General features: G+C 32.8%; 5 protein-coding genes across 5 annotated transcripts; 2 read left to right on the forward strand and 3 right to left on the reverse strand.

The window, feature by feature from the left end:
* The first annotated feature begins 1,436 nt into the window (after positions 1 to 1,436).
* On the forward strand, positions 1,437 to 1,703 carry Tsp_09077 (zinc finger protein). Its single transcript, XM_003382184.1, has one exon. The coding sequence runs from the start codon at positions 1,437 to 1,439 to the stop codon at positions 1,701 to 1,703; it is 267 nt and encodes an 88-aa protein (XP_003382232.1).
* A 375-nt stretch (positions 1,704 to 2,078) lies between these two features.
* Tsp_09078 (hypothetical protein) lies at positions 2,079 to 4,273 on the reverse strand. The gene is made up of 3 exons (XM_003382185.1): positions 4,136 to 4,273; positions 2,533 to 2,725; positions 2,079 to 2,203 (listed from the first exon to the last, which is right to left on the reverse strand). The coding sequence occupies exons 1-3, from the start codon at positions 4,271 to 4,273 to the stop codon at positions 2,079 to 2,081; spliced, it is 456 nt and encodes a 151-aa protein (XP_003382233.1).
* A 6,840-nt stretch (positions 4,274 to 11,113) lies between these two features.
* Tsp_09079 (hypothetical protein) lies at positions 11,114 to 11,693 on the forward strand. Its single transcript, XM_003382186.1, is given in 4 exon segments — positions 11,114 to 11,163; positions 11,192 to 11,309; positions 11,328 to 11,474; positions 11,610 to 11,693. 4 exon segments carry the CDS (start codon positions 11,114 to 11,116, stop codon positions 11,691 to 11,693), a joined length of 399 nt encoding a protein of 132 aa, XP_003382234.1.
* Positions 11,694 to 13,105: 1,412 nt separating this feature from the next.
* Tsp_09080 (putative sushi domain protein) lies at positions 13,106 to 13,977 on the reverse strand. The gene is made up of 4 exons (XM_003382187.1): positions 13,783 to 13,977; positions 13,580 to 13,706; positions 13,289 to 13,472; positions 13,106 to 13,232 (listed from the first exon to the last, which is right to left on the reverse strand). The coding sequence occupies exons 1-4, from the start codon at positions 13,975 to 13,977 to the stop codon at positions 13,106 to 13,108; spliced, it is 633 nt and encodes a 210-aa protein (XP_003382235.1).
* A 15-nt stretch (positions 13,978 to 13,992) lies between these two features.
* Tsp_09081 (putative sushi domain-containing protein 2) lies at positions 13,993 to 14,536 on the reverse strand (the record flags this gene model as incomplete). Its single annotated transcript, XM_003382188.1, has 2 exons — positions 13,993 to 14,187; positions 14,289 to 14,536. Coding segments are annotated over 2 exons (443 nt in total), but the record flags the coding sequence as incomplete, so codon positions are not given.
* Positions 14,537 to 14,570: the final 34 nt, after the last annotated feature.

The raw sequence follows: 14,570 nt of genomic DNA on the forward strand, positions 1-14,570 counted from the left end.
CTGTGAAATTCAAAACAGGCGCTACAGTCGAGCACGCACAAGGTAGAAGAGGAGAAAGTTTTTTTTAAAAAATGTTCCAAAAAATTCTCCACCACAACAACGCAAATCACAAATTGGCACGATCAATGACTGCAAGATGGAGATGAAAAAGTTGCCATTGGTAATTGTTGTTTGTTTTCAATTGAAAAATAAAAAAATTCTTTGTTGTCCAAATCATGCGCTTAATGTGAAAAATGCAATAATTTCAACAGAACAAAAATCAAAACAAACAAACAAACAAACAATCCACTCACTTGTACAACATTTGTGCACAAGCACGATGCAACAGCGGTAGAATTGACGTAAAATTTTCACAACGGCAGCTTGTCACTAGTAAATGATGCTTTATTAAAATTGAGAACAAATCTTGCATACCGTAAGAATTTATATTTAGATTGCAGATTTCGTCAGAGCAATTGCATTCACTCTTGAAGGTTCTTCTTCTTTTTGCAAAAATGCTTTTCAACAACAACAACATTCCAATTTTTAAAATTTCATCCACACTCTCACCAATCATTCTACCATTGATTATTGCAATTATTGTGGTAAATTTTGAATTAAAAAAATAAAAATATATATACTTTTTTACTTAATTTTTCAAATGTTTTTCACTGTTTTTTCTTATAGCTCTGCACACGTTTGCTCACTGTAAAATATTGGTTCAAAATTTATTTTTTTAAATAATACAACAATCGAATCAAATTTAATTTTAAAATGAATATTGAAAAAAAATTTCAATATTCAGAAACTTTTACAAAAAATATTTCAAACTGAAACTTTTAAAGTGATATATTTTCAATTGATACAATTGTTTATAAATTCTTTTATTTTCTATTGACATGATATTGTTGCCTCGAGGTTTTGCAACTTTTCCTTTTATTAGACATACAAAATTTTTTGCACTTGAATTTCTTTATTTGTAACTGTACTGATACCTCGTAGGTAATTATGTAACAATTGAAACAATTGTCTTTCTTTTGTTTCCACCTTTGAAATTATACGCCATTTTATTAGCATCAATTTATGAAAGTTAATTTCTCTTGTCACGTGGCACAGTTTGTGTTTATCGAGCGTGTAAAATTTATTTATGAAAAACATAAAAAAGAAGAAAACATCAGCAGATGCTTTGAAATTCTTTTACTATTGTAAAAATTTTTCATAATAAAGCAAAATTTGACTGAATATTTATTTATTTTTTTTATTTTGAAGTTGATCATTCATCGTGAAACTTTGTAAATACATTTTTGTTGGTTACTTTTTCTTGTATTAATTTTTTTTGAAATAATTTAATTTTCCTTTCATTTAATTCAGTTTTTTTCTTCATTGCATCTACTCTTTCTTATACAAGCGGTATATTTCTTTTTACATATACATTTTAGAAATTTGAAAAGTTTTCCATGGACGACGACGAGGTGGATTTAACAAATATGACATCAACTCAACGGGAAGAGGTGATCCAACGAGTTCGACAGCAAATGGCGTTGGCTAATGTGCAAGAATTGTTGCAGTCGATTTCGGAAAAATGCTTGAAAGCTTGCATCAAGAAACCCGGCAAAACTTTGGAAAGTTCTCAGCAGAAATGTCTTTATCATTGTGTAGACAGATATTTGGAAACGACTAATCTTGTTGCTGTCACTTATCGTAATCGACTCGAACAGGGTTGAATATTAATTATCCAATGATTAACATTATGAATTAAAAGTCCTCTCCAATTAAACTGCTGTCGTTTATTTATTTCATCGATTATCTTTTCTTTATTTTGTTTACTTTCAAAGTTTATTATATTCATTTGAATAGAAACATAGTAAGAAAAAGACCGCTAATTCAGCATATTTGTTTATTTATTATTAGGTTATAACAAAAACAAACAGATAAATAATGTTCTTCTAGCCTATCGAAAGAAATGATGCGTGTGTTCAAGAAACAAACATGGAAGTGTTTAAAGAGAAATCAAATTGTGCCAATCACACAGTTTGAATTGGATTTTTAAAAGTGAAATGAAAAAAATTAATAATTTTTTTTCATTTGCATTTTCAGTATTATTGAAATTGCGCGAATTTCGCGGCACCAGTTCCACTTTGCCCATCGCTGAATGAGCTCTCGTTAGGCATGTTGAGGTTTGATCCAAACTCTGCCGGTGTCCAGCGGTCAATATTTCTAAAAACTTTGAAAATTGATCATTTTTTTTCAAAAATTCAATTGAAAATGATGAACGACATCAATTGAAGAAAAAAAAAGTTCATAAGAACAAATTATGTAATGTTTTTTAAACATTAATTTATTCAAATAATATACAACAATAAAGAAGCATTTTGAAAAAATTCAATACAGTAAGAGCTGATAATTTGAAAAAAAGAATACAAAATACGTCGTAGTGATATTACCTAGTAGAGGTATTGCCAGCCCCACCACCAGCACCATCACCATCACCATTACCAGTGACAGCTTGCCCGGCAAAGGAAAAGCCAACGTCGTTGTTAGCGCTTCTCAAACCGCTGCTTTGAATAAATGTCGGTGTCAGTGCAGTAAAGCCGGACATTGGAGATGAATGCGATGAAGATGCAAAACAGACTGAAGAAGGAGGAGACCGGCTCATCCAATCATCAATTGCATGCAACTGTTGAAATGCCATCATCGTTTCGGACAAAGAAGGCGGAGTTACTGGAGTATTACAAGGTGCGTAGGCCTGAAATTTAAAAATTTACACCCAATCAAACTTCCTTTTATTCATTTCTCCACAATCTCGCACAAATTGGAACTTAATCAATTTTTTAAAAAAATGAAAAATTAGCATTCATCGCAATTTATTCTTGTTCTATTTCAATTTCCAATCATCACACTTTTATTCTTTTTTAAAATTATAAAACTATTTGCAAAAAAAAGAGAAAAGCAACTGATTGTACCATAAAAACAATTTTAAAAATAACAAATTAACGAATGCAATCTTATTTATTATTAAACTGATATAGTGATTGAAAAAATAAAAAAAGAAATAAAATTGAATTTGTATATAATTAATTTTTGAAAAATGCAGTGGAATTTTCATTTGTAAACAAATTTAAATTTTTACAAACATTCGTTACCCTACCAATTTGATGGTGCAGCTGAAACAATTCTCGCCTAGAAGCCAATCTGTCAAATCTGTTTTCAACATTCAACGAAATTCACAAGTTAATTAAAATATCCATTTCTAGTATCGGATAAATTTGTCAATTGTTCAAAGTTTCATCAAATGCAAATGAAAAGCAATACGGACAACTTGCCTCTGAAGAAAATTATACAATTATTCGATTTTCTTTTCTTTTATTCAACGAGAATGCTGTGAAATTGAATGAAAAAGATTTGTCTGTCGATGCTATTAAATCTATTTAATTATGAAATTTTGAACACAATGCGAACGTGTTCCAACTTTGAAACAGTATTTTCATCAATTTCACAATCAAAGAAAGATAAAAAAAAGAAACAAAGTGTAAAATGCTAACTGTACAAACGGGCATTTGAAAATATTGAAAAGCAACATTCAATTTCAATACATCTACCACAACAATAACGAGAAGAACATTTTATGTTGCATTCTATAATTGAACATTTCTCATTGTTGTGTCTCAATTTCAACTATACAGTATACAAGAATTAAGATTTGACAACACAATAAGCCCGTTTGTTGAAATTGCAACTGCTTGTAAATTCATCAAAAAAATAAAAGTTGCTTTTTCTTTAAAAAATTGTTTCTCAACAGTTTGAAGCGTTGTTGATAAGCTGTGGAAAGATTGGGCAATTTGCAATCTCCTAACCAACCTGATCATTAATATCAGCTACAGTAATTTTCTTTTATATTGGAAAGGAGAAAAATTGATTCTCTTTTGTTTCACAGAAAACAGAAAAAAAAATTCAATGAATTGAAAATTAACAAACATACGTATGTATGTAATGTATGGATACCTTATCGACAGCAGCCGATGGACACGAAGAATTGGATGTATTGATCGACGGATTGTATTCTTCGAAAAACAAACTCAGTGCTGGCTTAAAATGATAAAAATAAATAAGAATAATAATAATGTGCATGATAATTTCACAAAGTATAATGTATAACCTGAAATTGCCAACGACTAGAAAGCAGCAATTGTTCAGCTTGATCATGGCTACATCCAGTGGCTGTTTGGAACTGATTGACCATCAGTTGTTGTCGAAGATTGATTGTCAAATCGTCGACACTGCCTCTGTCGACCATGACAAACAGCAAATGACCAAAACGGAGTTGTTTTGTTTATTTCATTACTGTAAGTCTGAAAGAAGAAGAAGAAGAAGAAGAAAACAACAGCAACAAGTGATACAGATATGAAATATTTCAAATTTTCCACGCCAAATTTTTTGTCAATTCAAAAAAAACTTTTCATGAACCATTACGAACGAATGAATGTTGTGATGCAAAATATACAAGCGAGTGTAGAAAGAAAAAAGCTTGTCATTGAATAAAGAGACACACGGAGGGGGCGAGGGGGAAAGAGAGAGAGAGAGAGACATACGGTTGTCGACAAGCAAGCTTGTTTGTATGTCAACAAGCAGAAAATGAAAAAGCGAAAACAAACGGCCAAGCCTGATCTGGCCAGGCCAGGCCTGGTGTGTTGTCTGCTATTTGTGGTTTGGAGCAGCAATTTGACACATATCTTTGATAATAAGCATTTCAGTGAAGCTTAAAATTGAAACTGCAACAACACGAAGAGAAGATAGAAAACTGAAGAAGATGAACGTATGTAATGTGTTAATTTTTATTTATTATTCATCCGACGTGAAAAGCATCCTTTTCCAAAGTCGCCTATGTTTATGTGCTTATTTATGTGTCTCTCTGTGTGTGTGTGTGTGTGCACGCTTGCGATCGAGCATTATTTTCATTGGCTTCTTGATTGATGATAAGAAATGCATTCATTAGTTGAACGAACATTCTCGCATGTTGCTTCAGTCATCGGTCACATGGTAAATACTGAAACTATTTTTTCACGCTTGTTCCTTTTGTTTCATATCCTAACCAACCAAAGAGGCAAAACCCATTAATGTTGCAATATTTGAACATAATAATTAAACAATTTATTAACAATCAATATGAATTGAGATGGAATTTTCAAAAGTGAAAATTAAAATTGCTCTGCTGTTATGTGGCTTGAATTCGAATTTAAATTTCACAACTGACACTTCTGAAAACACTTGTTAAATTGATATTTTCAAACTTTATTTAATGTTCTTTCTTCATTGTTTTTTCTTTACTAAAATAATTTATATACAAAACAAAACACATCCTCCTTTCTGAAATTGACATAATAAATGCTTGGATATTAATAGCTGAACAGCGGATCATTCAATAAGCTTTTGTCCACTGCGCCGCAAAATAGCCTTTCTGTCAGGATGAAGAAAACATGTGCATTAGATATTCTGACGCGCTTCACTGAACTCGACGATTATACACAGACACGGAGACGTTATTATTAAGTTGGAAATCATTAAAACGTTCATAATTTAATACCCTGTGTCGTTGGCCTGTTTGTTGAGTATTTATAGAATTTTTCTTCAAACGCTGTTCAATAATAATTATTTCACATTTTCACTTCGAGCAAGCAGAATTAGCAATAATAAATGAAAATTAACAACTCAATAACTGGCTCAATTATTTATTATTTTTTATTCAACACTATAGCAACTGGGTGAAATTTGAAAAGATGAGAAAAAACATTTTTTCAAACTAAGCGAAGCAATTATTTCAAACAAACTCGAAAAAAATTAAAACATTCCAATGTTGTCACATTGCTTTTTTTTTAAAATAACTTTTCCCGCTCAAAATACGCGATTATTTAGTTTTCCAGTGAAATAATAAAAAAACAATCTTAATAATCATTCTTACTGTAATATGAAAAAATTTCCGTTGAAATTTGTTTGTTCAATACTGAACTGGCAACCAGGATTGCACGCAATGAATTGAATATGTTCGCGAAGCTATTTGCAAGTTCACGTGAAGATATGAAATCAAAATTTACTAATAATAAATAAATTATTATGATTTTGCTCGATTGCAAATAGTTGAATACAAACTGTAGAAGTTGTAGTTGCAATAGCGATGCAAAAATAAATAAATAAATAAATAAACAGTTTTTATTATTTTATAATAAATAATTTTACAAATTGAAATGTACTTACTTAAAATCGGACAAGTTGATCTAGTTTTTACTTGCTGACAAACGATTGTTATTGCTGAATAAAAAATCAATCGCACACGCGCACCATGCACACACACAAATTACAATTTCAAGAAAGAAAAAAAATTGTCCTTCTGGAAAGTGCTATTATTATTATTATTATTATTTTGTTTGTTCACAAATAAATAAAGCATCTCAATAATTTTTTTACTCCCGTGAAACTTTCAACTCTTTGAAAAATATGTTTCTCAAAAAAATCTCAATTCTACATGCTCAGTTGAAAAATTCGATAATTATTTTTAGAAAAAAAAGAAAACAACTGAAACGTAAAAATGAAATTATAATACAATGGAAATGAGAAAAATAAATAAAATTTAATCCGTAGAGAAAAGAATGTTCAAAATCAAGGCATATTAAATAAAATGTCAACGTAAATATTGAATTATTACTAATAAGAATAAAATTGAAAATTAACTCTTAAATTAAACAACAATTATTGCTTTCAATTAGTGAAATAATCGATCAATCACTCACTTTCGTTGATATGGAATATGAAAATGGTAAAGAAAAAGTTCTGATTTAAAAACTGCATTTTCCACATTTGTAATTTATGCTCTCTCGTGTTATATGATGATAAGGAAATGATTTGCATAATAAAAATGATAAAACAACGTCACATTGTTATGCTTTGTCAAAATATGTTGCAATCACTATTTCCAAAGAAATAAAAAAGATAATTTTTCTAAGATATTAAAAAAAATTATTATCATGGTTTATCATCAAAAATCATCACAGTCAGAAAGAAGGGATAAGTTTTGTAAAAAAAAATTAATAATTTGGGGTGAAATTGGTGCCCGTTGTGTTGTCTGGTTGCGCTTGTTTGCGTTGAATTTTAGCCGTTCACATGGCATTAATTCAACTCGAAAATCAATCACTGAAATACAGCATTTGTTTTCCAATCACATGTTCGATTGATTCTTCATTTAAATATAGCAAAAATCTATCCGATTATTTCAATAATGTCTCTTATGAAAATATGACAAACTAACAACAACATTTTAATTAGTTTTCAATTCATTAATTGATGTGCAATCAGTATCATCAGCATCAGCATCAGATCTACCTCTCACTATAATCATTATTATTATTATTTCTTAGTGTGATGATGAATAAACAGAAAAATAACTTGTTGCATATTTTGACAATTTCCATTTATTACTTTCTATTCGTTGTCATAATTCATTTTAATACACTTTCAACTGTTGATAGAATACATTTGAATTTGATGTCTTACTTTGGCAAAAATGACAAATCAAACAAATAAAATAAGCTGAAATAAATTTTCAAAAAAGAAGCTGTGAGCAAAAAAAAAATCTCCTACATACATACACTGGCACAAACAAACTCTAAAAAGAGAAGAACAACAGTGCATAATATTATTCATTCATAAATTTTCAATATTATTTCCAAAAATTAAAATAATAAAAAAGAAATATTTTTTCCATACTGTATATAAAAGATTATATAAGAAATGAAAAAAAAGAAGTAAATTCTTCCCGTTTAAAATAGCATAGCAGCCGGTGTTGAAGAGGCGTGAAAAATGGCGTCCGTATATATATATATATATTGAAATGCAAGCAAGATGATGCGCTTAATCAAAGCCACGTAGCCGAGAATGCATAGTGAAAGTGAACAAATTCGACGTGTTGTGGAACAACGTTGTTGGAAATCTGACCAATCAATTTTGGAACCAAACCAACCTCAACTATATTGAACAACACGGAATGAATCAATCTAAGCACTTCATGATGAAGGAATGCAAAAAAATTAACAAACAAACAAACAAACATTGTCAAACAACATTTTTAATTCATATTTAAACTAATTTTCATCAGCAAAGAAGTTAAGTTCAAAAAAAATAATATTCGCAACACGAATTATATTATTAATTTTTTGAAATAACAAAAAATCAAAAATATACCCAAGTTTGAAATTTTTCTTTTTTTTTAAAAGAAATAAATTGTTGCTAACAATTATCATTGACAAGAATCAAAAATAATCATTTTCTTCAACTGAAAAATTAATTTCATAAAAATCAAACAAAAAAAAATAAAGTAAAGGATCAAAATGCACTAATAAATCAAACAGTAAATATTATTTGCAATTTTTCTTCTGTAATAATATAAAGATAATTCAATAAATAAACAAATCATTAATTAATTAAGTAATATAAATTGGCATACGCTATATGGTGAAGACATTTTTTGTAGCTTTTTCAACATTTTTTGAATATAATCAAATATTCAAAAAGAATCACGAGGCCAATCTGGTTCAGTTTTGTTTCCACTTTTCCCCATTCAATATTGATCAAGCATAACTTAATTGAACTGAAAAAGTTTATAATAATGGCAAATTACTGAAATATATTTATTTCCTTATAAAACTTAAGCAGGTCAACTTTTTCACGCCACGTTTGCTTGGACCTACAGAATCAAAAATTTTGGTAATCAATAAAAAAAATTCCACATGCATTATTACTTAGTCACTTATTATTGAAAAAAAATATCATTCCATTATGAAATATCTCGTTAGTTAATAATAATAATAATAATAATAATAATACAATCTGCAAACAATATGCGATAAACGGGAAAATTTACATTCAAAAATTTGCCAGTTTTCATTTTCTTCGCTTTCTTTCTTTGACTAAATTTTAAAATTGCGTAAGCAAAATTAAAATAATCGCTTATTCAATAAATTCACTTATACATTTTATTTCAAATCTTGTTGCATTCGATCAAAGCAGAGATACCTTCAAATACTACTACTACTACTACGTATTAAACTTGTCAAATGGTTGATTGCATTTTTGTAATACTGTAATAATAACAATAATAATAATAATAATAATAATTCAATGGAGCTGAAATTCTTGACATCTAATAGAAAAAAATTGATATCAGCCGTATGCATCATTTTCATAAACAATAAAGCACATTTTTACAAGCAGGTAAATTTTTTCGCTCTTACAGCATTAAAAAAAATAAAAGAAATAAAAATTCTTACGCTTTTCAAAGTATGAAAAATTAATTGAAAATATAATGGACATAAAAAAACATTTTCCATCAATCACCAATGGACGAATCAAATGACCAACCACACACAATTGAATATGATGAAAAAAATTCTGTCAACTCTTAGGAACGTTTCCAAAAATTATAAATATTTATTGATTAATATTTTTTTCTCCTGTTGCATTTTAATTATTCTTCTTTCAATTTCGTCAACGTACAACCGACGACTATAGGTCGACAAGATGATCAGTGACACAATACTGTAAATACGATACGCAAGACTTAAGGAGAGGAAAAATATTTTCTTCGAAACAAAAAATCATCTTTAATTTTTTAAAATTTCAATATTGTCATAATATTCATGCAAATTCACCATCTGAAATTTCTCCTCAACATACCTGGATAATAAATAATTTTCTTCCACACAAGGAGTGACGCTTTCTTGAAATTGATGCATTTCAACTTGAATATCTTCTGAAACGACCTTTTCTTAAAAAAATTAAATAAATAATCATGTACCTATAAAATATTAATTCATATGTATGTTCAATTCTTTTATTGCTTTGAAAATTCAGTTCATTTACAGATTTTGAAACTTGGCACCAACCTTTTTATTGACACATCAGACATGAAATGAATCGATCTCATTAAAAGCCTACTTTTGCTCCAACACCTTAACAATAGAATGCTGCATCCCGTTGCAATCTAGTATTAAATCAAAATTCACCACTGATTTATTTATCTTCAACAAGTGCGAATTCATCCCAGTCATATCTTTTCCAATTATGCCATTCAATAATAATAATTTCTCATCAAATGCTAGAATAAAATTCCCTACAAAGGCTTTTTGCATTTCAAAATATAGACTTCGAACAACAACTTCCATTGCATTCTCACCACAACAAAACAAATAGCGAACATCACAAACATTCAAAAAAAATTACAATATCAATAACAATTTTTGCCACATTAAAACTGCAATTTGAATATGCAAGGAAAATATAATGCACACAGTATACTGACTCTCAGGATTAGTGGACAGTATTTTGTATAGCGGTTGATTCGACCACTAAAAAAACGACCAACCGGTCGGAAAGTTTCAGTAAGAACAACATGAGTTGTCAATAACATAAACTGCATCCGGCAATAGGACACGATTGCACACAAATGCACTCAGTACTGATTTATACTTATCACGGGTTCGGTCCAACGTCTTCACCATCTTGTCACTAGTTTCTGCGAGTATTTTAGCGGATTCACATCTGTATTTCTTTACGGAGAACACAAGTAATCGTCTGACACCAGCATCAGTTTCCTGACGGCCCTGTCAAGCCTTGAGACGCACAGCAGTACAAATCTTGTGATGAGTTCCTGCTAACACTTCGGGGGATCTGAATCTGGGTTACTCCACAGGATTATACTATCGGACGTCAAGCAAGGAGTGCTCACCTTTTGTCCGCTCGATATTCGCCTCCTTTTGTGCATTAGCTGTTCACTGACAGACTATACGGCGGTTGTACGCCAACTGACGAATGACTAAGTACATTTTATTTGTTTAATTAAACAGATTTGTTTAAAGTGATTTGAATTAAACAAATTAAACTTTAAAAGCGAATTTAAACAAGATCCTTTAAACTAAGCATCAAAATGCTAATTTTAAAGTCCATAGAGAGCACTGATAATCGTGTAACTACAGCGCCGGAAATTCCTTGTAGCTTTGTAGAGCTTAGATAAAGACGCATTTCACACAGAGAACACCGGAATTCGTCAGACTCCAGTATCAGAAATTCCTGCAAGCATTGGCAAGACATGATGAACAGCGCATTTCACACACAGAGCACAGCCATTCCGCTGACTCCAGGGTCAGTAATTCCTAGCAGCCTTCTCAAGCTTGTTAAGTGGAGAATTTTACACTGATAGCACTGGTATTCAATCGACTGTAGCGGCGAGAATTCCTGATAGCCTCGACAAGCCTAGAAAAGTGGAGAATTTCACACAGAGCTCAATGGTATTCTGACGACTGCAGCGTCATGAATACCTGCAAGCCTTATCAAACCTTCATAAGAACCGCATTGCACACAGTGATCAGTGGTATACGGCACATTCCAGTGCCAGGAATTCCTACCAGAATTGTCAAGCCTTCATGAGAATCGCATTCAAACAGACTGCACAGGTATTCGTCCGATTCTATGGTGGGAAATTCCTCCTAGCCTTATCAAGCCATTTTAAGAACATCATTTCAAACACAGTGCACTGGTAATCGGCCGACTCAGGAGTCAGGAATTCTTGCTTGCCTATAAAAGCGTAGATAAGCGACGCATATCACACTGAAAGCATTGGTATTCGTCAGACTCCTCCGCCGGCAATTCTTGCTAGCTTCATCAAACCTTGATGAGCGGTTAATTTCACACTAAGAGCACTGGTATTCATCTCACTATAGCGCCGGGAATTCCTGCTAGCTTCGTCAAGCCTTGAAAATTGGCGCAATTCAGTCTGAGACGCCTGCTATTCGTCTAACTCCAGGGCCAGTAACGCTTGCTAAACCTTTCAAACCATCATAAGCTGCGCATTTTACGCAGTGAACATTGGTATTGACAGGTCTTCAGCGTCAGAAATTGCTGCTGGCGGAGTCAACCCTCTGGAAGCGAGGCATTTCACACAAAGAGCAGTGTTATCCGTCTGACTCCAGCGCACCAATTACTGCTATCCACGTCAAGCCTTGATAAGAAGCGCATTTCACAGAGAGCACTGTTATTCAGCCATCTCCTGCGTCAGGATTTATTTCTGGAGTTGTCAAGCCTCAATAAGCGACGCATTTCACACTGAGAGGACTGGTATTTCTCTGACTCCATGGTCAGTAATGATTGTTTCCTTTTGCAAGCCTTGATAAGCGACGTATTTCACACAGAAACCACGGGTGATCAGCCGTCTCCAGCGTCAGGATTTCCTGCAAGCCTTGACAAACATTCATAAGCAGCTCACTGCGCACATTGTGCACTGGTAATCAGGCTACTCCAGGGCCAGTAATTCCTGGTAGCCGTTTGAAGCCTTGAAGAACGGTGAATTTTACACTGATAGCACGGGTATTAATCAGAATTCTGCGCCGGGAATTGCTCTTAGCCTTGACAAGCCATGAAAAGCGGCGCATTTCACACTGACGGCGCTGGAATTCGTCAGACTTCTGCCCCGGAAATTCCTTCCAGCCCCATCGAGTCTTAATATACGGTGCATTTCACTCTGTGAACTTTGTTATTCAACAGACTCAAGCGTCAGGAATTCCTAAACACGGCAGACTCCAGGGATACGAATTCCTGCAATCCGTGTCAAGCCTTCATAAGCACCCTATTACAAACACAGTGCACTTGTATTCGGCCGACTAAAGAATCAGGAATCTTTGCTTAACTTTAAATGCGTAGATACACACTGACTACACTGGTATTCGTCAGATTCCTCCGCCGGGAATTCTTGCTAGCCTCCAGAAGCTTTTAAAAGCGGCGCAATTTACACAGAGTGTACTGGTGGTATTCGTCAGACAACAGCGTCAGGAATTCTCGCAAGCCTTGTCAATCCATGATAAGCGGCGCATTGCACACTTAGTGCACTTGCATTCGTGGGAATCTAGCGCCGGGAATTCCTGCTAGACTCGTCAAGCCTTGATAAGCAACGGATTGCACACAGAGAGAAGGTGAATTCGGTAGACACACCAGGTTAAAGTGTTTCAAATGGAATGAAAATGCATGAATGAATGAATGAATGAACGAAGAAATGCTTACAGTAAATTTGCAGAGGATGCGATGCCCAGGTTTAATTTATGACGAATTGCGTTTTCGAATGCGTTGCAATTGTAGAAAAGTGAATGTCAGGACGAGGACAAACGCCAGCGGTACCACGATTCCGGTCATCCATTTCAACGCGATCACTTCGGTTCGAGCTAGAAAATGCAAATTTTGAATTTAACAAATTCAAAGTAATTATTTTTTCAAAAACTTACATCGACACCACGCCCACCATCCAGGCGACCAACTACCGTTAATACAATGACGTTGTTCATTTCCGTGAATAAAATATTCCGTTTGGCAAGTGAATGTTACCGTTACGCCGTCCAAATAATTATTACCCAGAGGATATTTGATCACGCCGAAATTTTTCTCCAACGGACCACAACTGACAGCTTTTTTTGCAAATAAAAACAATCAATGCGCAATTAGAAATGAAAAGCAAATATGAAGATATTAATTTTCAAGCTTTTCTTTCTTTTTCTTTTTTATGGTTGCTTACTTTTTTGTTCACCTTTCAGCTTGTCGTATTCAAATTTTTTCTCTGATGATAAAGTATCCAGAGCAAATTCTCGACGCCCGCTTACCAAATAGTCGTACATGCACGAATATACACCTTGACAAGTCACCTGTGGTTTGACAGAGTTGTAAAGTGAAATGAATGCAAATATTATTCCTTTTTCTTCTTATTATAATTCAACTTACTTGCACTTCTTGTTCTCTCGAAAAGATCAACACTTCCAATGGAGTGAAATTAGTAAAAGTCCAAGGGTCAAAAACTGGTGAGAAATTTTGCTGATAAAACAAATTTGGATAATACAACGGTTCCGGCTTGGATCCGAACAAATTCGAAACATGCGCCCTGTTTACATCCCCTACAAGTATAAAGAAGGTATGCATTTTTAATAATAGCAATCACAATTTGTAAAACGTACATTTCATTCCAAATTGGTGATGTATAGTTCGAGAGTTCTCTTCTGATCTGGATTGTGTGATGTGTATTTTGGAACAATCCGAAGCAATGAACTCATCCTTGACATCACCGTTGTATGTTCCAAGTAAACCCATCGTTACATACCGTTTTGTGCATGCTGCCGACTCACTGTTCATCTAATAATGATATTGATAATTGGTATGAACAATCCAATAATCCATCAGATTGGATGGAATATTTAAATTTTTTAAAAATCACTTTTTTGCTTAAAAAATACCTTTCTCTGCTTGTAATTTGGTGGCAAAGCGACAATCACTTGCAAAATGCCACGGCTTTCGATCACTTTCACCCCAACACCACTGGTCAGTTGTATGTAAACTTCAGACTGATTCATCACAAGATGTGGAACGTAAACGAGAACTCGTCCGAAAAATCTTCGACGATCCAAATCAAAGAAATGACGTTGACCATCAACGAACACGTCAGTACGGTACCTCCATCGTCGAAATTGCTTCCTTGAAAACACTTTGTACCACTGAATGAATCGTCTTCTTTTACC

The sequence above is a fragment of the Trichinella spiralis genome (assembly GCF_000181795.1).
Source record: "Trichinella spiralis strain ISS 195 chromosome Unknown Scfld1, whole genome shotgun sequence".
In the NCBI taxonomy this organism is placed as follows: domain Eukaryota; kingdom Metazoa; phylum Nematoda; class Enoplea; order Trichinellida; family Trichinellidae; genus Trichinella; species Trichinella spiralis.

Excerpts from the sequence above, each read along its gene's own strand:
- Tsp_09077 (XM_003382184.1), top strand. The coding sequence starts at position 1,437 with ATGGACGACGACGAGGTGGATTTAACAAATATGACATCAACTCAACGG.
- Tsp_09078 (XM_003382185.1), bottom strand. The coding sequence starts at position 4,273 with ATGGTCGACAGAGGCAGTGTCGACGATTTGACAATCAATCTTCGACAA. Across the intron at positions 2,726-4,135 it reads CTAGTCGTTGGCAATTTCAG|GCCTACGCACCTTGTAATAC; the intron begins GTTATACATTAT and ends TTTAAATTTCAG. Across the intron at positions 2,204-2,532 it reads GACATTTATTCAAAGCAGCG|TTTTTAGAAATATTGACCGC; the intron begins GTTTGAGAAGCG and ends CAATTTTCAAAG.
- Tsp_09079 (XM_003382186.1), top strand. The coding sequence starts at position 11,114 with ATGAACAGCGCATTTCACACACAGAGCACAGCCATTCCGCTGACTCCA. Across the intron at positions 11,164-11,191 it reads GCCATTCCGCTGACTCCAGG|CTTGTTAAGTGGAGAATTTT; the intron begins GTCAGTAATTCC and ends AGCCTTCTCAAG. Across the intron at positions 11,475-11,609 it reads CATTCAAACAGACTGCACAG|ATAAGCGACGCATATCACAC; the intron begins GTATTCGTCCGA and ends ATAAAAGCGTAG.
- Tsp_09080 (XM_003382187.1), bottom strand. The coding sequence starts at position 13,977 with ATGCATACCTTCTTTATACTTGTAGGGGATGTAAACAGGGCGCATGTT. Across the intron at positions 13,473-13,579 it reads GCTGAAAGGTGAACAAAAAA|CTGTCAGTTGTGGTCCGTTG; the intron begins GTAAGCAACCAT and ends TTGCAAAAAAAG. Across the intron at positions 13,233-13,288 it reads TGGGCGTGGTGTCGATGTAA|CTCGAACCGAAGTGATCGCG; the intron begins GTTTTTGAAAAA and ends TGCATTTTCTAG.